Below are 22,274 nucleotides of genomic sequence, written 5' to 3'. Positions count from 1 at the left end.
GTTCCACTTCTACTGTATTTGTTTCAATAGCAAATGAAGCTGGAACTCCGATACCAATGCATGATTGTTTATTGGCACTGCTTCTTGTTCATTACATATTCAGCTTTTGTCTTGTATACACAACAATTTTGATGTTCACGTTTGCAAAAATCTTACCCACATGTTCTTTGTTGGCCCATAAACATGTGCATTGAGAAAAGAATCAAGGCATGCTATCATATCTTGTGCATGTCAATGATTATTGAAATGTCAAAGAAATAGAACTGCATGGAATATACATCCATACGGAATCCATGGTTGGTTTGTTAGACTGTCAGTGTATTAGCCTCACCATAGTTTACACATCTTCTCTCTCTGAAATCATACTTACGATGTGTCATTCAGTCTTGCCAATAACAGCAATTTACAGCATAAAAAATTAAACAATTTTTTAAACATATTCCAGCATTTTGTGATGCTATGAACATGATTAAGGGAATGGTCTCAAATGCTTACACCCACTAACATGGATAGTTACCTTTAACATATATGTAAATCATTTTTTAGTAATGATAACCTAACTTGTGTAACATGTTGGCCTACCATTCTCACAATGGACTATTTTTTTCAGGGAATATTTCTTGCCAGTAACTCAGTTTTTCAAGAATAACAACACATATTACAATTGGAATACACGTCTAATTTGATCGTTTGTTTGATTTTAATTTTGAATTTCATTTTGAGGTGTTCTTCGAGATATGAAACAGTTAGGCAGTTAGTTATTTTCATGATCCATTTATCATTTGCATGATAAATCATAAAGATGTGTCAAATAGTTATTTTATATTAACATCAATATTTTTTTGTACACCTGTAAATGGCATTTGTGTTGAAACAACTGCGTCTTCGCACAATCAAAGCACCAGATATTGTTTGGGATATGATCACAGAATTCAATAAATATCCCCAATGGTCAAAACTGGGCACGGACATTTCAGAGTGATGTCATGTGGAAGTATCACTGCAGTGAACCATGTAGGTATAAATGCACTGAACCTAGTGTTCAGGGCTACATAAGCCGATGGATGATGGTTTCAAGTTTGTGACGTAATGACAGCACCCTTTTTTTTTACCTCCATGTACTGCTGACAGGCAACACTGTTACCAAGTAACAGGGTTAAACAAGCAACATGTGTTAAACACATCATGAATATGTTGTATCTGTAAAATCAAAAACTTTTGGACAGACTCAGTGCATTAAAAATGGGCATGACACACAGGCAGGAAAAAACCATAATTACAAAAAACTCTACCAATATGGCAAAGTTGAACAGGGTTGCAACTAAATTTCATGCAGCAATATTGTGACCATGCTTTTGTATCAACGATATGTTCTACATAAGTGCATTTATTAGTATAAGAACTGTAAAAAGTGTACAAAAAGATAAATCAGTTTCAGCAATACTATGTAACACAGTATTGTTGAGAATGGGAAAAAAAATGTAGCTTACATTGATTTCTGAAGCTTCTTGTTCTTCATTGAAATTTGAAATAATTGCTGTGCCTTCTATTTTTACATGATCAGCATCACGAAGATGACCTTCCCATTTCAATATTAATTCCCATTCATAGAAAAATAACAACTTCCCCTTTCTGTTATTTGCAACTGCATCTCCTTCACATCTATCTACTTCTGTAATACTGCACACAGCTGGAGAAAAAATGAAATAGAATAAAATAACCCAAAGGCTTAAACTAATCCAAGACCATCAATGTTCTTTAATGGGAAGCAAGAAAACAAAGTATCATCAAAATCAAATATAAAAGTTTTCAATTACAACAGATTAAAGGTGCTGTGATACAGATGAAAGCAATATACATTATAGCTCATAAATTCCATGTCCCATATGTCACATTCATGGTAAACATTATTTGTAGAATATGTCAACAAAGATTTCACAATTAAAATACAACTTTTTACAGTTACATGCTGATCATTTACAGGTTTTTAATTCACTATTTACCTATTTTAAAAATCCTCTAAGGTGTAGGATTGTTCTACATTTACATCTACATACATACTCCGCTAGCCACCAAGCGGTGTGTGGCGGAGGGAACAATTGGCGCCAAAGTCATATTTCCTCCCCCTCTGTTCCACTTGCGTATTGCGCGAGGGAAAAACGACTGTCTGAATGCCTCAGTACAAGCTCTTATTTCCCTTATCTTTGAATAGTGATCATTGCGTGATTTGAAAGTTGATGGTAATAATATATGCTCTCCATCCTCAGTGAAGATTGAATTTCGGAATTTAGTGAGCAGCCCCTTGTGTTTAGCGCACCGTCTATCTGCAAGTGTGTCCCACTTCAAACTTTCTATGAGATTTGTAACGTTCTCACCATGGCTAAATGTACCAGTCACGAATCTTGCCGCTCTTCTTTGGACCTTCTCAATCTCTTGAATCAGACCCAACTGGTAAGGGTCTCATACCGAAGAACAATACTCCAAGACTGGATGAACTAATGTTTTGTAAGCTATTTCCTTTGTTGAAGGACTGCATCACTTCAGGATTGTTAATGAGAAAGAACTGTATCTTAATTTAAAAACATTAATACTTTTTGGCGTTATTTCAATTTCCATGAATAGATTCAAAAAGAGTTTTAACAGACTACTTTGCAATTCACACCTATGTGTTTGGCAGGGGGTTCGTCGAACCACTTTCAGACTCTTACTTGACCAATACACTCTCGAATAGCACATGGGATAAAAAATGAACACTTAAATCTATCTCTATGAGCCCTGATTTCTATAATTTCATTTTGATGGTTGTTTCTCCCCATGTACACTGGAGCCAACAAAATCTATTAACATCTGGAGGAGAAAGGTGGTGATTGAAATTTCCTGAAAAGCACCTTTTTTTAGTGATTGCCACACCATCTTGTAACTCATATCCATGACACTCTCGTGCCTTTTTTGCAATAGTAAAAAATAAGTTGCCCTTCATTTACCTTTTTCAATGTCCCCGTCAATCCTATGGATTTCATATCACGCATCAGCACTCTAGAAGAGGATGGGCAATTGTAATGCAAGCTGTCTATCAAGCAGCATCTTCTAAGTACTCTGCCAATAAAACCTAGTGTCTGGTTCACACTCCGCACAACATTTTCTATGTTATGATTCCAGTTTCAGTTGTAATTATATCCCTAGGTATTTAGTCAAATTGATGGCTGTTAAATTTGTATGATTTATAATGTAGCCAAATTGTAATGGATTCCTTTTAGTACCCACATGGATGATCTCAAACTTTATATTCTTATTAGTTAATTGTACCCTACAATGTATTTTCCCTACATAATTTTGCAACTGATTTTGTTTTTACACTGACTTTACAAGATTGTAAATGGCAGTATCATCTGAAAATTATCCAAGAGGGCTGCCCAGATTGTCTGTTAAATATAGATTAGGAAAGCAGAGGGCCTATGACATTTTCGTGGGAAAGGGAAGAGATCATTTCTGTTTTACTCAGTGACTTTCCATCAGTTACTACAAACTATGACCTCTCTGACAGGAAATCACGAACCCAGTCACACAACTGTGATTAAACTTCGCAGACATGTAATCTGATTAGAAGCGATTTCTACGAGGGATGGCATCAAAAGCCTTCTAGAAATCTGCAAATATGGAATCAACTTGAGATCCCCTTTCAATAGCATGCATTACTTTGTATAAATAAAGAGCCAGTTCTGTTTCATAACAATGATTTTTCTGGACCCGTGCTATGTGCCAATAGATCATACTCTCTGAGGTAATTCATAATGTTTGCTCACTGTATATGTTACAAAATCCTACTGCAAATCGATGTCAGTGATATGGGTTTATAATTCAGTAGATTACTTTTATTTCCTTTCTTGTGTGTTGGTGCAACCTGTGCAAATTTCCAGTCCTTAGGTACACTACTTATGTCAAGCAAGCAATTGAATTTCACTGTTAAGTATGGAGTTATTACATGAACATAGTTCAAAAGCATCCTAACTGGTAAACTATCTGGACTGTAAGACTTGTCTTTACTAAGTAATTTAAATTGATTCACTACAACAAGGATAACTATTTCTAAGTTACTAATGTTGGCAGCTGTTCTTGATTCAAATTCTGGAATATTTACTTTGTCTTCTTTGCTGAAGGAATTTAGTTACTACACTTTAGTGGCACTGCTACCAGTCACATTACCACTGTGAAAGTATTCACTGTGTGTTGCTGTTGATGTACTTTCCACATGACGAGAATCTCTTTGGATTTTCTGTATGATTTTGAGACAGAACTTCATTCTGGAAACTATTAAAAACATCTCGCACTGAAGTCCACACCAAATTTCAAGCTTCTTTTTTATATTGTACGATGGTGAATCTTTTCACCTCTTATTAATTTATTTTGTATAAATCTCTCGATTACTGTTATTACTATTTTGTTAAATGTAAGCCACATCTGGTCCATGCTTATATATCTAGTTAGCTTGGAAGGAATGAACACTGTCTTGAAGCTTATTTTTATCTGCTTGTTTAAATAAATATATTCTGCATTTATTTTTGGTGGTTTGTTTCAACATTCAGTCTCACTACAATGACCTTGTGGTCACTATCTTTGTATCCATCACGATGCTCTACTTGCTTAGCATCATTAACTGCTAAGAGGTCAAGTATGTTATTGTAACCATTTACACTTCGAGTGGGTTCCAGAACTAAAACTCATCATAATTTTCAGGTAAAGCACATAGTACAATTCTGGACAATGTCCTACACCTAACACCAAATTTAAAATGTATTTTCATCAACATATTGAGGGCAGATTGAAGTCATCATGAACTATAATTGTTTCAGGGGCAGAAAAATGAGAAAGAGTCAGATGGAAAAAAGTACTATTTTTTTTTTATAATTCCAAAACTTACCATTATAACAAGTAATACATGTATCTTGCTGTGAGGCAAGATGGTCAATGCCTTCATGGAAAAATGTTTGCAGTTGCCTACAGGACCACTATTGTACCGAGACATGCACCTCTTCAGCCAAAGCAAAATGACAGCCAAGAAAGTCTTTCTTCAGGACTCCAAAAATATGGAAATGACAAGGGGAGTGTTTGGGACTCTATCCTCCCTACATCCGCAATTTCTCCCCTTGTGACCGAAATGTATAGTTTGATCTGTGTACTTTAGTAATTTAGTTTTTTTTAGTTCCTGCAAGTTAATTTAACACTTAATAAACACAGTTCTCACAGTTTTGTTTGTGTTGGAAAGCAAACCGATTTTGTGACACATTACAAGTTCCTATCAGGAGCAAATTATTTAGTCTAACCTGAGCACTTTGGTAGTTCAGTTTGAATCTCTGCATATTAATCCAATTTATTAAACACAGTTCTTGTATTATCCTCTGTGTCTACAGTAGACTACCATAACATATGTCAATTGTTCTTCGTTTGTCTGTGTAGTGCAGTTTTCCACAGTCTTTAGTTTGGATAGGGACTGTGATTGCTGTGTGCGGATGTGAGCCGAGTTGGTGACACTTTGCTCTAAGCTCCAGGTTGTGATAGGTTCAGTTACAAAGCTTGAAGCTGCAGTGGATGGGCATCACTGCTCACACTGAGGTTGACCCCTCACCCATGGTTGAGTGGGAGGTGACCTTCGGGCATGGCAGGCAGCAAAAGACTTCCCAGAGGGCAGCACATAAGGCCTTCCCGGTTAGTTTGACAAACAGGTTCCAGGTGCTGCCTGTGGCAGACACTGCCCCTCAGCCAGATGCAGTCACTTGTCCTGTTTCAGAGAAAACCTCTCAACCTGCAAGATCAGTGCAATCACAGAGGGTGGGATTATTGGTAATCGCGTGATACTATGTTAGGTGCATTATGGGGGCACTTAGGGACATGCCTGCCAAGGAGCGGCAGACAGCTAATTTACACTCCATGTTCATACCGAGTTGAGTCATTCCAGACATGGAATGGGTCCTTCTGAATCCCATGAACAGCACAGGGTGCAGCCAACTGCATGTGATGGCTCACATAATTATGTGTGTCACTTTGGATTGGAATAGATTGTCTCTGATTTTGAGTGGTTTACTAAGGGTAAAGATTGCCAGTCTTGCTTGTGAGATGAAAGGACAGCTCACCATTTGCAGCATAGTTGACAGGACCGATTGTGGACCTCTGGTACAGAGCCAAGTGGAGGGTCTGAATCAGAGACTCAGACAGTTCTGCGACCATGTAGGCTGCAGATTCCTTGACTTGTGCCATAGAGTGGTTGGGTTTCGGGTTCTGCTGAATGGGTCAGGAGTCCACTACATGCAGAAGGCAGATACACCGATAGCAGGAGCTATGTGACATGGATTGGTCAGTTTTTTTTAGGTTAGAGGGTCTCTTGGAAACACAAAAAGGGCTTCACGCTCAAAGGGTGCAGTTCGAACAGAGGAAGTATGCAGATACAGGAACCATCAGTATAACAGTTGTAAATTGTCATAGCTGTGTTGTGAAAGTACCAGAACTCCAAATGCTAATAGAAAGCACCGATGCTCAAATCATTATAGGCATTGAAAGCTGGCTAAAGCTCGAGATAAGCTCAGCTGAAATTTTTGTGAAGGGCCTAACGGTGTTCAGAAGGGATAGGTTAAACACAGTTTGTGGTGGCATGTTTGTTTTGAGAAGTAGTTTATCTTGTATCAAAATTGAAGTAGAGAGTTCCTGTGAGTTAGTATGGGTAGAGCTCATTCTTGGCAACCAGAATACAACAATAATTGGAGCCTTTTACCACCTCTCAACTCAGATGATACAACTGCTGAAAGTTTCAAAGAAAACTTGAGTTTAATTCAAACTCACATAATTATAGTTGGTGGTGACTTCAATTTATGTTTGATATCTCAGTGAAAATGCATGTTTAAATACGGAATTATGCATAAAACATCATCCAAAATTGTGCTAAATGCATTCTCTGCAAATTATTTTGAGCAGTTACTTCATGAGCCCAGGCAAATAGTAATTGGTTGTGAAAACACACTTGACCTCAGCTAATAAGAAGCATCAAAATGGATACAGGCACTAGTGAACACAGGGTTGTCATAGTGAGACTGAATACTGTCATCCCCAAATCCTCCAAAGATAAATGCAAAATATATCTATTCAAAAAAGCAGATAAAAATTAACTTGACACCTCCTTGAGAAATAATCTCAAATTCTTCCTTATTAACAATGTAAGTGTAGATCAGATGTGGACTAAATTCAAAGAAGTAGTATCAACAGCAATTGAGAAGCGTCAGAACACTGTTGCAGAGGCAACAAAAAAAGCATGCCAAATTTAAGCGAATGCAAAATCTCCAAGATTGGTGATCTTTTGCAGAAGTTCGAAATTTAGCACGTTGTATCATAGTTTCCACAACAAATCTTTGTCTCACAATGTGGCAGAAAAGCCAAAGAGATTCTGGTCATATGTAAAATATGATACTGGCAAGACAATGAATGCCTTCTCCACATAACAGCAATGGAAATACCATCGACAACAGCTCTCCCAAAGCCGAGTTATTAAACACAACCTTTCGAAATTCCTTCACCAAAGAACAAACAGTAAATATTCCTGAATTCGAATCAAGATTAGCTGCCAACATGAGTAACTCAGAAGTAGATATCCTTGGAGTAGCAAAGCAATTTAAATCACTTAATAAAAGCAAATCTTCGAGCCCAGACTGTACAGCAATTAGGTTCCTTTCTGAGTATGCTGATGCAGTAGCTCTATGCTTAACAATCGTATACAACTGCTTGCTCAACGAGACATCGATACCCAAAGAATGAAAAGTTGCACAGGTCATATCAATATTCAAGAAGGGTAGCAGGAATAACCCACTAAATTACAGGCCCACATCATCAACATCAATATGCAGAAGGATATTGGAACATATATTGTGCTCGAACACTATGAATTACCTCAAAGAGAACAGTCTGTTGACACACAGTCAACATGGATTTGGAAAACGTCATTCTTGTGAAACACAACTACCTCTTTACTCATATGATACAATGGATACAGGGACTAGTGAACACAGGTTTGTCATAGTGAGACTGAATACTGTCATCCCCAAATCTTCCAAAGATAAATGCAAAATATATCTATTCAAAAAAGCAGATAAAAATTAACTTGACAAGGGTATTCAAATTGATTCTGTATTTCCAGATTTAAAGAAGGCTTTTCACACTGTACCACACAAGCAGCTTTTAGTGAAATTCTGTACTTATGGAAGACCATCTCAATTATGTGACTGGATTCGTGATTTCCTGTCAGAGAGGTCACAGTATCCTTTCTGTAAACTGTAACATTCCTGTTAAGAACTTCAGCTGTACTTACCTCCTACTTTATCCAGCTTTCAGTACCTCTAAGAATTTCAGCTTCAGTGCTTTCTATTGGCACTTCGAGCTCTGGTTCTTTCCCAACACAGCTATGACAATTTACAACTATAATGCTAATGGTTCCTAGGTCTATACTTGTCCTATGTTTGACCCACTCCCTTTCAGACTGAAGCCTTTTTGTAATTTCCCAAGACCCTCTCACCTAAAAAAAAACTATCCATCCCACTTCACACAACCCCCATTATCTGTTTAGCCATTTCCTGTGTGTAATAAACCCCTGACCTATTATGCAGATCATGACACCTCTACAGCCTATGATTCAAGGCAATGACTCTACAACCTACATGGTCACACAACCATCTGAGTCTGATTCAGACCTTCCCCTTGCATGTGTACAAACAGTCCACAGTCAGTTATGTCAACGATGCTACAAAGGGCGAGCTCTGTCTTCATCTCACAAGGAAGATTGACAGGCTTCACCACTTCAGATAGCCACCAGAAACCAGACAGAATGTCTTCTAATCCAAAGCAAGAAAAAGGTAAGTTAATGCAGATGAGTAGGAAAAATAACCTTATAATGTTTAAATACAGCATTAGTAGTGTACTGCTTGACACAGTCATGTCTATTAAATAAGAAGGCATAATTTGCAAAGCTATATGAAATGCAACAAGCACCTAATGATGGTAGTTCATCAGCACCACTAACTAGTGGGTAGTGTTGATGACCAACAAAGTCATGTATTCTTAGGCTGTGGTTAATATTCCCAGTGGATTAAACAGATGCCTATTAGATATATACATGTATGGACTAAGAACATAATCAACATTACTTTCTTATGTAAAATTAATATTTTCTACTTAAGTCAAGAGTTACTCCAAAATATTTCATAGGGCATCCATAAATAAAGACTCCAAAATATTTTAACTTTCTGATTTCTACATCTACAAAGTTGGCAATTATTTTTATAGCAAAACTATCCAAATAGTTGAACCTATAGTTCTAGCAGGTGCATTAAATGGTCTTTCCACTTTAACTTTTCATCAGTACAAGCAACCAAGATTTATGGCACTACACTTTTCTTTCCACTATGTTAATAGCAGGTGGGATATTTTTGAGAATACATGTGTGGATGATCCAGGTTCTTTACAGCTTAAAGCTAATTTCTCTTGATCTGAAAAAGAAACTTGTACACACATTTGTCCTTCAAATGATTTATTATAGCAATGTTATCTTGAAAAGCCTTTCTCAGGAAAGCTTAGCCCACCTGGAACCGGTTATGAATGCATGTGTTCATTTTATCATCAGAATTCAACTCTTTGATCATATTTCACCATCGCACAGCTATCCTGGCTGCATGCAGGCAAACACAGAGACTTCCGTACCCTCTATCTTCTCTGTTGTCTTAACGATGAACACTGTCCTTCATATCTCTCCACTATACTAATGCTCTTATCTGAACAACATGTCATAAATGACAATTCCCACCAGATCAAAATCCTTTCTGCCACATTAAGAACTGAATAACATCTCCAGTTTCAGAAGACAGGTAATAACATATCTACTGAAGCTACAATAAGGGTTTCCACTATCCCTGTACACACTCGTTACCCTTGTGCATCCTTCCTTCCAACCAGATCAATCTCTTTTCTCAGTGGTCTTAACTGGTACAGTCTTCTTAAATTTCCATTCCCTAGAACCTGCTGCATCAGAAAACATTTATCTTGTACACCTATAAATTATTTTTGTCTGCCACTATTGTTATTAATGTTGTTATTATGACATAATTATTATTACATTATCATCATTATTTTACTATTGTCACTATTAGTAGTAGCATATGCTTTAGTACAAGTACTGCCAGCATTAAATTTATTAGTTCATAGTCAGTGTTATTTAATCACATTGCCACTTCTGAGATTCAAATGATTTTAATACTATTTGTCATATTAAAATTATTTCTTAGGGAACTATAATGTAAAAAATGTACTGTATGTGGGAAAAACTAGTCTGATGAAAGAGAGAGCCTGATAGTCCTAAGCAGTTCATGCTGAATAAACAAACAAATAAATAAAAAGCTAGCCCATCTGTGCAAAACTAGTTGATAACCTTGTAGTGGCCTGGGGTAATTGGCCTCTTTTGTGGCAGGGTTGAATGGCAGCACTGGGTCATTGGCAGGATGTTGGCCATTGGTAACACGTGAAAACTTCATCAAAAGTCAAACATTTTAATTGGGCTCAAGCTACGACACTAATAGCATAGTTTTGTGGCATCCACCCCCCCCCCCCTTTGGCATATTGTGAGGACAATACATGGAGGTGTACTGAGACAAGCAGGCAGCCAGAGGCCAGCTGTGACATGACCGAGCACAGGAATCTGATGCCCAGAGTCCGTGCATTGCTGCATGCACTTGTTGTGCACAATGTAGCTGTTTTCAGCAAGGCTTGGAAGCCAACTGTAATTGTTTCAGGGGATTTTAACGCTCAGAAGTGGAACTCACCCTTGCAAGCACCAGGATGCTCAAATCAGCATAGGAGTGTAAGTGGCTAAACTGCTCTGTCCTCGAATGGCTGCCCTCCAGGACATAAGTCTGCTTTGGCTGGAGTGACCCAGAGATCAGTCACAAGTGCAAAGGTGCCAAGTCCAAGGAGATGGATTCAGAGCCTGCCTTTGGACCAATTGTGGTGAAGGCCCAAGCTACTGATGGCTGCTTGCAGAACCACACTGCCCCTTTGCCTGGTTTAATCCTTTTCTCATGGTTGATGCTGCCAAGTTGGACACCTTTAGCTCTGAATGACAGGCATTAATACTGATTTGGTGCTCATTTGTTGTGCCAATGTATGCTTTTAACCAGATATGGTATAATAAGTTTCTAACTTTAAATAAGGTGTGGAAACTAGCCAGTTGGTCCTGCAGTAGCCCTGCCCACTTGTTGTGTTGTCAGTATTGTGGTGCTCATAATGCATAAACAGGCTGGTTGCTGCAACTACCATGACAGTGCGTTCAGATAACCACCATTCACTTTCTGGATATGTACAGAGTTTCAAGTACAGTCAGAGCTATGGCACAAGGAACATTGAACAATGTACAAAATTGGCGCAGGAAACAGAATCTACGGTTGAGTCCTAAGAAGACTGTGGTAGTACCATTTAGGAGGAAGCTGATCCAACACACTTATTGGAATCTCAAGCTTCTTGATGAAACTCTACCATGGAAAGGGATAGTGACATATCTAGGGGTAAGCCTGGATGAGAAACTATCGTGGACCCTCATGTAACGAGCACCTGTTCCAAGGCAAAAGGTACTCTAATAAGTACCAGGAGAGCTTATGGTAAAAACTGGGGCTTAGGCCCCAAGAGTATGTACTGGATATACACCATGGTAGTATGACCTATGATGACTTATGGGGCTACAGTGTGATGGAAAAAGGTAGAACAGCAGGTAGCTATTAAGGAGTTTGCTAAGGTGCAGAGATTGGCCTGCTTAGCCATTACAGGCAGAATTAGCAGTACACCCACTGCTGGGATGGAAACTATAATGGACATGCCCCCATTACCCCTGTGGGTAAAGATGGAGGCAGCAGCTGGAGCACACAGGTTAAAGACTGGCAAAAACTGAAACTCTCTGAGGTATCCAGGATCTCACACTAAAATACTGAGTGAGGTAGACATATGTATGCTTGGGGAAATGCAGGCTGACTATATAATAACTCCCAGCTGCTTCAACAAGTCTTTCAATGTAGTAATTGGAAGTACAGAACTCTGGGAGAACAAACTTCGACACCAAACTGGGGACATAGTCTGGTTCACTGACCTTTTGAAAACAGACCAAGGTGTTTGGGCCGGAGTATAAGGGGTGCAGGCAAAGCTGGAGAGTGCAATCTCTCTAGGGAAGACGGCCACTGTGTTTCAAGCAGAAAAATCTGCTATCAGGGTGTGTGTGGAGGAGAATTTGCAGAGGTGCTACAGATGTCATAGCATTTTCATTTATTCAGACAGCCGAACAGCCCTGAAAACACTGGCAGCCTCTGCAACAAGATCAAAGAACATGGCATTTTGCCATTAAGTCCTTGCGGAGCCAGGGGAAAGCAACAGGGCAAACCCATTGTGGGTACCTGGTGACTCAGGGATTAGTGGTAATGAGCAAGCTGATAGGTTGGCCAGGATAGGTGCGATGACACCATTTATTGGACCGGAACCTGTCCTGACTATCACCAAGGCGATGATCAAAATAAAACTATGGGACTGGACAAGGAGACAGCATGTAGAGCATTGGGGTAAGATCCAAAAGCAAAAACATGGCAAGGTATTGATGCTGAAGCCATGTTCTAACAGAAGTCTCTCAAATCCTGGGCTTGAACAGGAGAGAAATGAAACTCATGGTTGGACTATTGACTGGCCATGGGAATTTCAGAAAACACCTACATACAATGGGGATAATAGAAGAAGACCCCAAATGTAGGATGTGTGGTGTGGATGAGGAAACCACATCCCATTTGATCTTCGAATGTGAGGCACTGGAGATTAAAAGAGACAGAATATTTGGATCAACCAGAACTAAAGAAATTGTGTCTAGCAAAGCACTGGGAAAGGATCTCCTTGCACTGTTCAAGGGCACTGGATGGCTTTACTAGAAACACAGGTAATGATGCCACACAATAAACTCTGTTTCAGTGTGGGCAGCAGCAGGCTTGACCAATGTTGGTTTGCTTCCGTAATAAAACCAAATCAAAATCAAATCAGGGTTGTGTTTAGCAGTTTATTTTATCATTGTGGTGCCTTTACTGAAAACTATATAGTGTGTACTGTTAATTTCATGTGTTTATTACTGGACTTTTTCCAGTGTGAGATCCAACAGTGTGTCACAGAATTATAGCTGGATTATTCTCTTCTGGACATGTTGATGAATAAAGAGATCTGGTCTCCTACCTGTATAAACTGTGTACCATACGTATGGAACTGGTCATAAAAAAACGTTATAATGCTAATAAAACTGGGAAAAGACACTTAAATAATGAGTGATGTTCATCATTTTACCTGATCCACTTTTTTTTTAAAAAAAAAAAAGACGGTTTTCAGCATAGATCAGTATGCAAGATATGAGATAAGCCAAATGTTGCAAACCCCTTTTGAAAATCAAACTCCATTTCACTAAGTATCCCACCACTACACAAATGGATGATAATCTAAAAAAAAATTTAGAAAAAATGTTTAAGAAGTGAGACCGGCTGGCAGCCACTGGTGGCTGTGCAGTCATGTTTCTTTATAACAAATATGTCTGGCAAAATACCCTGAGTCAACAGTGTGTAACAAGAGTTGCACTCTACCAAAACTATGGTTCAGGAGTTTTGGCACACCACAAAAATGACATAGTAAATGGCAGGATTACAGTAGTACTGGTAGCATTGGTAGAGAAAAAACATAAACAAATTTATATGAGAGAAACTAAGAACACATGATTTCTGCTTGATTTTTTTGTTTGTTTGCTTGTTTTGGACATAATTAGAACTACATATCATTCAGGGTTAGTCCATTGTGTATTTTATATCCTTACAGAATATAAATTGCTTTGTACTCAATAAAACATTCTTCATTTTGATCAAAGGCAAGAGTTCTCTGTTATTACTGATAAATGGGAAAGTTGTTTATGAATAACGGAAACATGTTTTATATAAGTTTAACATTATTGAAGTGTTTTGCTCTATTTTTGTTTTGCAGGGCTTTTTATTTTACCTTTTTGTTGGGGACATAGCATTTTGTAGCACTATTTGATAAATCTGTAGTATTTTCCTTTGTTTTTATTGCAACATCCTTCTGTTTCACATTAGAAATCAACAACTGTCAAAAAACTTGAATTTTCAATTTTGCTACAAATATTGTATATTTTTAAGTAACAGATAGGAAGATAACTACACAGGTTACATGTCCCTTTATAATCCTCACTCTCTTTCTAGATGGTTTACTGCTTCTGGTTTTTACAGGATGCTAGTAAGACACTGATTGCATATGTAAAGAAGGCAATTATTATGAAGTAACACCCAACAGATATGCAACACACCTAACATACAGGTAACATGGATACGACATAGCTGCCAAAAATCATTAGGAAAACTACTGTAGTCTAAGCTTACTTATGAAAGTCTACAGTTGCCGACAGTAATTTTCCAAATCTATAGCCACAGGTGGCTTTAGATCTACTTTTTAGAGCCTTATTGGAAATATAATGAACTCTATACAAACTTCTGCTTTTTAGGATTGTGATGACAACTTTGACCTTTTAACACTACAGTTTTTTCTTAACTTTTACCACATAAATTCTAGGTGCAATTGAAATTTGAGCTGTTCTGCCATCCTCTAAAAAATTGAAGCCTGATGATACTGTACAACTGTAGCGCAGGAAAAATATTTTAATACATACCAAGAGGAATTGAGAGAAACACAAACTAAAGCACTGGAATATAGAGCTGATCATTTCGAAGTTTTATTTATGATACAAAACACAGATTAGACAAAGCATCAATAGCAGTTGTAATAGTATTATTTTAACAACATGAAAACATACCAAGCAAATGTTCTGATACGTACCAAGTGCATTTTCAATCTTCAAACCTGTCAGCAACTCTTGGAGTTTGTTGATTGACCACTGGCGGGCATTCTTTTCTGTCCTAGAAGAAAAGGTAGTTCAGTTACATTTCTTTCAAATATGCTTCCCATTTGATTCCCTCTTTGCAATTTAGCAAACAACTGGAGTCATTCATGTTAATTTTTACTTAACCATACTGATAATAAATCCGTAAAACTGCCATGAGTCTGTCTGTTTGAACACATTTCCCCAAAATTACTGCATGAATTTTCAGGTAACTTCTGCATTGCTTGGGGCACCATACAGACTTTATTTCATCAACTTCATACCATGTAAAAAACATACCATAACTGAAAGTTTTATCAATACTAATATCATAAATTCAAAAGTAACTCTGTCTGTTACATTTTCATAACCAACCCACTGAACTGATTTCAGTGATGTTTGCTATGGAGGTACCTCGAACCCTGAGAATGAATACAGGCTTCTTCAGAAAGTGTGTCATACAAGATACATTGATTTGAAGAACATTATGTGAATTAGAGGAGAATACTTACTCTCTGAAAAAGCAATTTACTCTTTGACTTCTGCTCTTTATCACATTTATGAAAATTCTTTTGTTGGTTGATATGTGATGTGATTGAAAGTAATTAACACTGTGCTTATACAATCTTCAATCTGTTTAATTCATACTTCCACACCATTTGTTGCATAATGTATATGTTGTATAATGTATAACTATTTCAATAGCATGATGAATACACATATGCTCCTGTCAGTGCCTATCTGTATGCACTGTGCATGTCGACACATCTTGCACTGAGACCACTTGGGAGGGAGGAGAGCATAGTGCACTTAATGAGCTATGCTTACCCAAGTGGGCAGAAACACGAGGGCAGCTGATGTTACTGTACATACGGTAAGCTTACTTACTCACCATCACTCATAACAAAGCTAACACAGCTGTGGGTAAAATTTAGTAGTTCATAAGGTAAAATCATAACAGATTAATACAACACTAAAACGTTTCAAGGGAATAGCTAATAGTGCTTCAATTACCACTTCGCATCCGCTAAAAAACACTTTGGCATGTTGTTCATCAAGCTGAGTGTGATGGTGCAGTGATAAGTCACTGGACTTTCATTTGGTAGGCTGGAGGTTCAAATCCTCATCTTGCCATCCACATTACTTTAGGTTTTCTGTGGTTTTCCTAAATTATTTAAGACAAATTGCAAGATGTTTCCCTTGAAAAAGGACATGGTCAATTCCTTTTCCTATCCTTTTGCAGTCTGAATTTGTGGTTGTCTTTTCACAGACCAAGTTAATACCAGATGAATAATTTTTTGTGCATGACAACAGGATAACTTGTGACGAAGCAAGCTGGGATTCTTTTACTTCCTCTCTTGTTTTGCCATCTGCCTCCTTAAATTTACGTTACTTTCATTTTTGCCTAATTATCATTATAGGGTGAAATCAGTTATTGTCTCATGACTTAGATTCTATTGCTGGCTTACAAACAAATAAAAATTCTGTAATAAACATTTGGATGAAGAACTACTAGGATTCTTAAAGTATTTATTTGGCTCTATTTGAGAACATATTAGCAAATCCATCCCTTAATTAATTCCAAAATAATTACCAGGTGTGTCAAAAGCATTGTTTGTGTAACTGTTAATTTCATTATTTAAACAAATAATTTGGCCTAACCTTTATGATAGAAGGAACTGTTAAAGAGGAAGGATTTTTCAGATGTATTCAGTTAATTGAATGAGTTATGTTTAAATTGTAATTTCTGTAAATTAATCATCAAATAATGTATAGTTTCAGTGCTTATTATTGTGAGGATATATAAAGGCCTGATTTTTGGTCCCAAGTCAGTCAGTCCACGGCCAATTTTCAGATGGGAAGTCTGTATCAGTTAGAGTAACAATAATCATTAATTTAACAGTGGAATTAGTGTAACACAAATAGGCTATGTGTTGAAACAATGACAGTGTCTGTTCAATTTATTTGAGAAATAGTGTCACACGTACCGCATTAATTCTGCAAGAACTGTGAACTGTGTTGTTAGGTTTTTACTGCTCATAGTAGTTCAACAGCAAGCTATTGTAGCAGTATGCTGATGTTTGCCTGCAACCTATTAACACTTACCAATAGTGAACTGGTCATATAACTGTGTAATATTGGGGAGTTGTGAACAGTTAAAGTAAAGAACTGTGAAATGCAACTATGCAACTGTCAGCTGTATCATTTACAGTAGTCAGTGTTGAACTTCCACCTCCCCATTTTTCAGCCAGTATAAAATTGCAGCACATCGACACCAAGGACTGTCAATGAAGAAATAAAGCAGGCGAATGTCGCAAACTCTTTAATGCTATTGTTAACTGGCAGGAACATGGTTAAAGACACAATAATGCACAAAGCTCAAGCATAAGAGCATTCAGGTTCCATGCAATTACTGTCCTGTTTTTATTACTGTCAATTATCTAGAAAGTGGCAGTGTGACATACTTGCTTCCACGATCGCTTAATTTATTTGGACCTGACATAGGCCATTTTTATGTGTCATTAAGTTATGGAGATTAGCTGGGCTGAACTGGCATGAGAATATTACGACCTGTGGCTAAGAAAAATAGTACACAATGTTCCATTAAGTATATTGCTTGGGAAGCACCTACTTGAAATAGCGATCTCTGTTGTAGGTTCGAAGATGCATGCATGAAATAAATGTAAATCAATCAGGCAATAACCCATCATACACACAATTACACCCCACTGCAGAGCTATCAGACATGCCAATGCAGATTATCCACACTCCAATAAAACATGTTGTGGCCATTAAAGACTCTACTGTCGTGGAAACACAATTCATTCAATGTAATATCTATTGGCATAATGCGCCCATGCATAAAAATCACAACCAAAGAGCTCAAAGTGTGTAGTATAGGTTAAGCCGTAGGATGTATACTATCTAGTACCAAATTTAAGGTGTGACATTAAGTCACATAGAGGGCATGTGACCATTATGTCAATTTGAGTATTTATCCGTGGCTTAATAGGTCACTAAAATAACTATTCACTTTGCGTCCAGGAGTGATTTATTGATAAATTCCTGGCTCTCCCCATCACCAAAATATCTGCTAAGGAAGAATGCGAAAACATAACCATAATTTTATGAAACATGTTGCATGAAGTACAAGAGTCGACATACCAAAAATAAGAGCGCAATCTTCATACAGAGTGTGGAGTCATGTATATCACCAATCAATATTGGAACATAACTGACATAACTGATAGTGGGACAGCATTACAAAGCTTCGCTAATATCACTTGCCACCAGATGTCATGAATGTATAAGGACAGTGGTGTTTTATTGTGCCCATAGAAACAATTGAACAACCTTATGCCAAAAAACATAAATAATAAAACAAAAATCAAAGTATATGACAAAGTGTACAGCATGTACGATTCAATAAACAGTTTTACAAAAGATAGTGACATGAACTGTTGCCAAGTGGTCAGACTGAATTGAAAAAATGACATTATACGTTCAGCAGTAGTGAGCGAGACAAGACATGGCTCTAGCACAAAAAACGAAATTACTGTGCTGCCTCATCCTCCATATTCTCCAGACCTGGCCCCTGCAGACTTCTTTAATTTCCAAAGTTGAAAACCCCACTGAAAGGATGAAGATATGCAACAATAGACAAGACAAAAGAAAATTCACAGATGACACTTCACACGATCCAGAAAGAGGCATACCAAGACTGCTCCTGTAAGTGAAAACAGCTTTGGGAGTGGTGTATCTATTGTGCAGGAGAGTACTTCAAAGGAGACTATGCACAATAAGTAAAAGTTAAGCACAGAAAAATTGTGTGGACAAAGTTATGGGATTTTTCGAACAGACCTCATAAGCTAGTGTGCTGATTCCTCATCCAGACTAATTTTTACCTTACGAGTGTATGCTTAACTGCTAGATTGTGCTTTAATGTATTCTGTAGTTAAGTGTGATTGTACTGATCTCTGCTTCATGGGTACAACATTACAACACTTTCAATCAAGCACATTTCTTTTTTTGGTTTGCTATAGCCAACATGTCAGTGGAAATAGTTCTTCAGTCTCTTGTTGAACAGCAGCGAGCTCTCATCAGTCAGCAACAAGCTCTCTCTGTGGCACTAAACAATACGGTAGCATCGTTGATGTGCCAGGGTTCATCAACGCAACTCCCACCGTTTCCTCCACATAATAATACTGCGGAAGAGTGGGATGCATATGAAAAACACCTTCAGCAAAATATTCAAGCTTTTGGAGTCGTCAGTGTGTGTAAGGCTTTCTTTCAGTCATGGATTTCTCCTCGTGTTTATCACCTTTTGTACCAGCTAGCTCCTTCTACAGAACCCGTCAGTCTCTCTTCTGATGCAATGCATCACTTGCTCTCTACTTAGCACTGCAAACATACTCACGTTACTGCTGCTCACAGCGAGTTCCACCTTTGTCAAAATTGGATGCAACAGTCATACAGAGCTTGGGGAGCAATCAAACTTTATGGGCTTAGCCATCAATGCCAGTTTGTTACTGAAGCTCACCGTGACTCATGATGATCCAATGGTTTGCAATGCTATAATACACCTGGATGTTAGTGAATGTGCTTTACAATGTGAGAATCCCTCCCTCACAGAGGTTTTGAGCGCTGCCCAGTCTTTTCCATAGTATCTAGGGCAGCAGGAAATCAAATAGAAGCTCGGTATGCAGTAGGCATTGTTGCTTCTTCTCCTCCTCAGCCGCCATCATTTAGCTCAAGGGGGAAAGCTGATGTCGCAGTCATACAACTGCGGACTCCACACCCCTTGGGGCAATGCAATGCTAAGCTGCAAGAACAGTCAATGTCACAACAGCAACTGCATGTTCCTCTCTGGTCATGCTTTTGTCCAATATGAGTGGACCGCATGGCCAAAGTGTTAGGTAACATGTAACCACACCCTAAAAAAAGAAATATTGCATCTGTATGTCACTCTCAGCCTCCTTCATAAGATATGAACCATGAACATGGATGTAAACAGTCTTTCCCAAGTGATGATAGCCCCAAAGGAAATTTATTTTGAAGTATGTGTTATGGGACAAGATGTTAAAATCTCAAATATATGGGGATTGTGAATCACTGCTGTTCTCTCCTGTCTCTTGTCAGTTGGTGAGTTACAATAAACAATTAATACACAAACTGGGACAGTTTCTTACTTCTGTATTGTATAAAGCAGTTGTTCTGCGTTTGATCTTTCTAGTGGTGGATAATAAAACACTGAAAACTTATTTGGGTTGGACACCCTCAAAATTTTGGGATTTTCCATTTCTGATTAAGTGCATCTGGTATTGGGTCAAGTTCCGTGCCAGCAATTGGACACGCTTTGCTCAGAATATCCCTCCCTGTTTTCAGAAAGTTTAGGGTAGCTACCAATTTCAAGGCTCACATGAAACCAATGGCATGCCCCTGTTCTTTTGTGCCCATCCTACCTCAAAAGCTTTATGGGTGCAGGTCATCTCAGAACTAGATTGACTTGCTTCTTTGGCTGTTATCGCACCTGTCTCCTTTAGTGAGCAGTCTACTCCAATGCTAATTGGAAAAGGTTTTACTTGGGTACAAAGCATGGTGAAGGATATTTGATATAAACATTAAGCCAACATTGTAATATAACCTGCAGTTACTTACTACAACTGAGAAAGGAGAAGTTTTGACAAAATACTAGCTTTTCTGCCTGTTTACTAGGTTGCATTTAATTGATGTAAGCACAGGTAGTATCAAACAGTATAGCAACAGTTTATTGTTAATCAGTGAACAGTCCACCTCCATAGCTGAGTGGGCACGTGGATGATAGCAATGACCCGAATTAGATTCCCAGTACTGCCAGAGATTTTTCCTTAGTGGGAGGACTGGCACAGGGTGCAGTCAGCCTCACGAGACCAACTGAGGAGCTACTTGACTGATGAGTAGTGGTTACACGGTCAATAAACCCAATACTGACAGGGAGAGCAGTGTGCTGAGCACAAGCCCCTCCTTACTGCATCCAATAACACCATTGGCAGAGGATGACATGGCGGTCAGTTGGGCTTGCTTGCCCCTTCTAGGGCCAGAACAAGAAACTTTACATTTTTCACAATAAGTGTTCTAAGTTTTGATTGTCTTTTGTATACCTTAAATTGTTCCATATCCCTAAAAAGTTCTTCTTCTTGATTGGACTAAAGCCATCGGCACACGGACCGTGCATCCAAACGTTGAGCGTCGAGTGTGCCAACTTTCTGACATCATAGCATGGAACAGCATGTTCAGGAGTCTTTCCGAACACGCAGAGCAATATTTAGCATATCAGATGTTCTCAGTGTGCGTCTGAGTTTTGACCAATCAGATGGCACAACGCCACCTACGCCACATGCAGGCCATCTCCCTTAAGCACAGAGCAGTGAGGCGCCATATTGGCATTCAGTTCAAGCCTATACGTATATATGCTGTTTCTGAGCACCAGCAAATTGAGAATCACTCGAAAAACCCTTAATTAACTGTGTGATTTGTTGCAATAAAATAATGAGAAAAGTCATATTTCTGGCAAAAGAATTATTGTAACTTGTGTATCACGAGAGTATGTCATCTGAAAATAGTGACACACTGAGGATCCACCAAAAATCCATTGTTCTTGGTACAATTTGTTATAATTAAATTTCAGGCAGTAACATAGCTACAATTAATGCATTTAGCATGTTGTAAGATGTTATATGATCCACAACCATGGGTGGTAAAACAATGGTTAGTGTCTCACGAAGCTTAATTTTTTTTTTTCCTAACATTTGCGTATTTAATAGGTTCTGACACTTTATTATTAGTTTAATGTAAGTATATACTACATATTTTATGTTATGTAAACATAAGTTCACCTTCTTTTTGAGGAGTGAGTTTGTTCGGTTAGCTTAATCTACAGGACAGTTTACGCTACATCTATAAAGATATTTTGTTCCTTTTTCTTTTGAGTTTCATAATTCACATCTTTTAAAGAGTCTGCTACTGGGTAGGAACAGTGATCGAGTAAGAATGACCTTAGGGTTTTACCAAAATGTGGGAAAGATAAAATAACGTTTACCTTATGTGGAGAACTATTGCAAACTTGTCTCTCACTGTTTGTAATAGAACTTTTATAAGCCTGTGCCGTTATTGATTGGACATGGTACTTCCCTTTTTGTCTTAAAACATGTACATCAATTTTGAAGTTTTTGTGTATATTACATATAGAACAACGTAACTAGGATATGGACAATGGATGAAACGAGCATTTTAATAGAACTAACGTGGGAATTTTACGCGC

At 38.0% G+C, this 22,274-nt stretch overlaps 1 protein-coding gene across 4 annotated transcripts in view; it reads right to left on the bottom strand.

Moving 5' to 3' along the window:
* The window catches only part of LOC124795494 (activator of 90 kDa heat shock protein ATPase homolog 1-like), a 97,020-nt gene that overhangs the window by 64,482 nt on the left and 10,264 nt on the right, over positions 1-22,274 (bottom strand). For 3 of the 4 annotated variants that reach the window (XM_047259541.1, XM_047259543.1, XM_047259542.1), the window contains exon 3: positions 14,932-15,011. In XM_047259541.1, the coding sequence (XP_047115497.1) occupies positions 14,932-15,011 (80 nt within the window). Of the gene's footprint in view, positions 1-1,490; positions 1,625-14,931; positions 15,012-22,274 lie in introns of those variants that run through there. The other variant, XM_047259544.1, reaches the window with a different exon arrangement.

The sequence above is a fragment of the Schistocerca piceifrons genome, chromosome 4 (assembly GCF_021461385.2).
Source record: "Schistocerca piceifrons isolate TAMUIC-IGC-003096 chromosome 4, iqSchPice1.1, whole genome shotgun sequence".
Taxonomy (NCBI): domain Eukaryota; kingdom Metazoa; phylum Arthropoda; class Insecta; order Orthoptera; family Acrididae; genus Schistocerca; species Schistocerca piceifrons.
The sequence above is the reverse complement of the archived record's forward strand: the minus strand, read 5'-3'. Positions and strand labels throughout refer to the sequence as shown.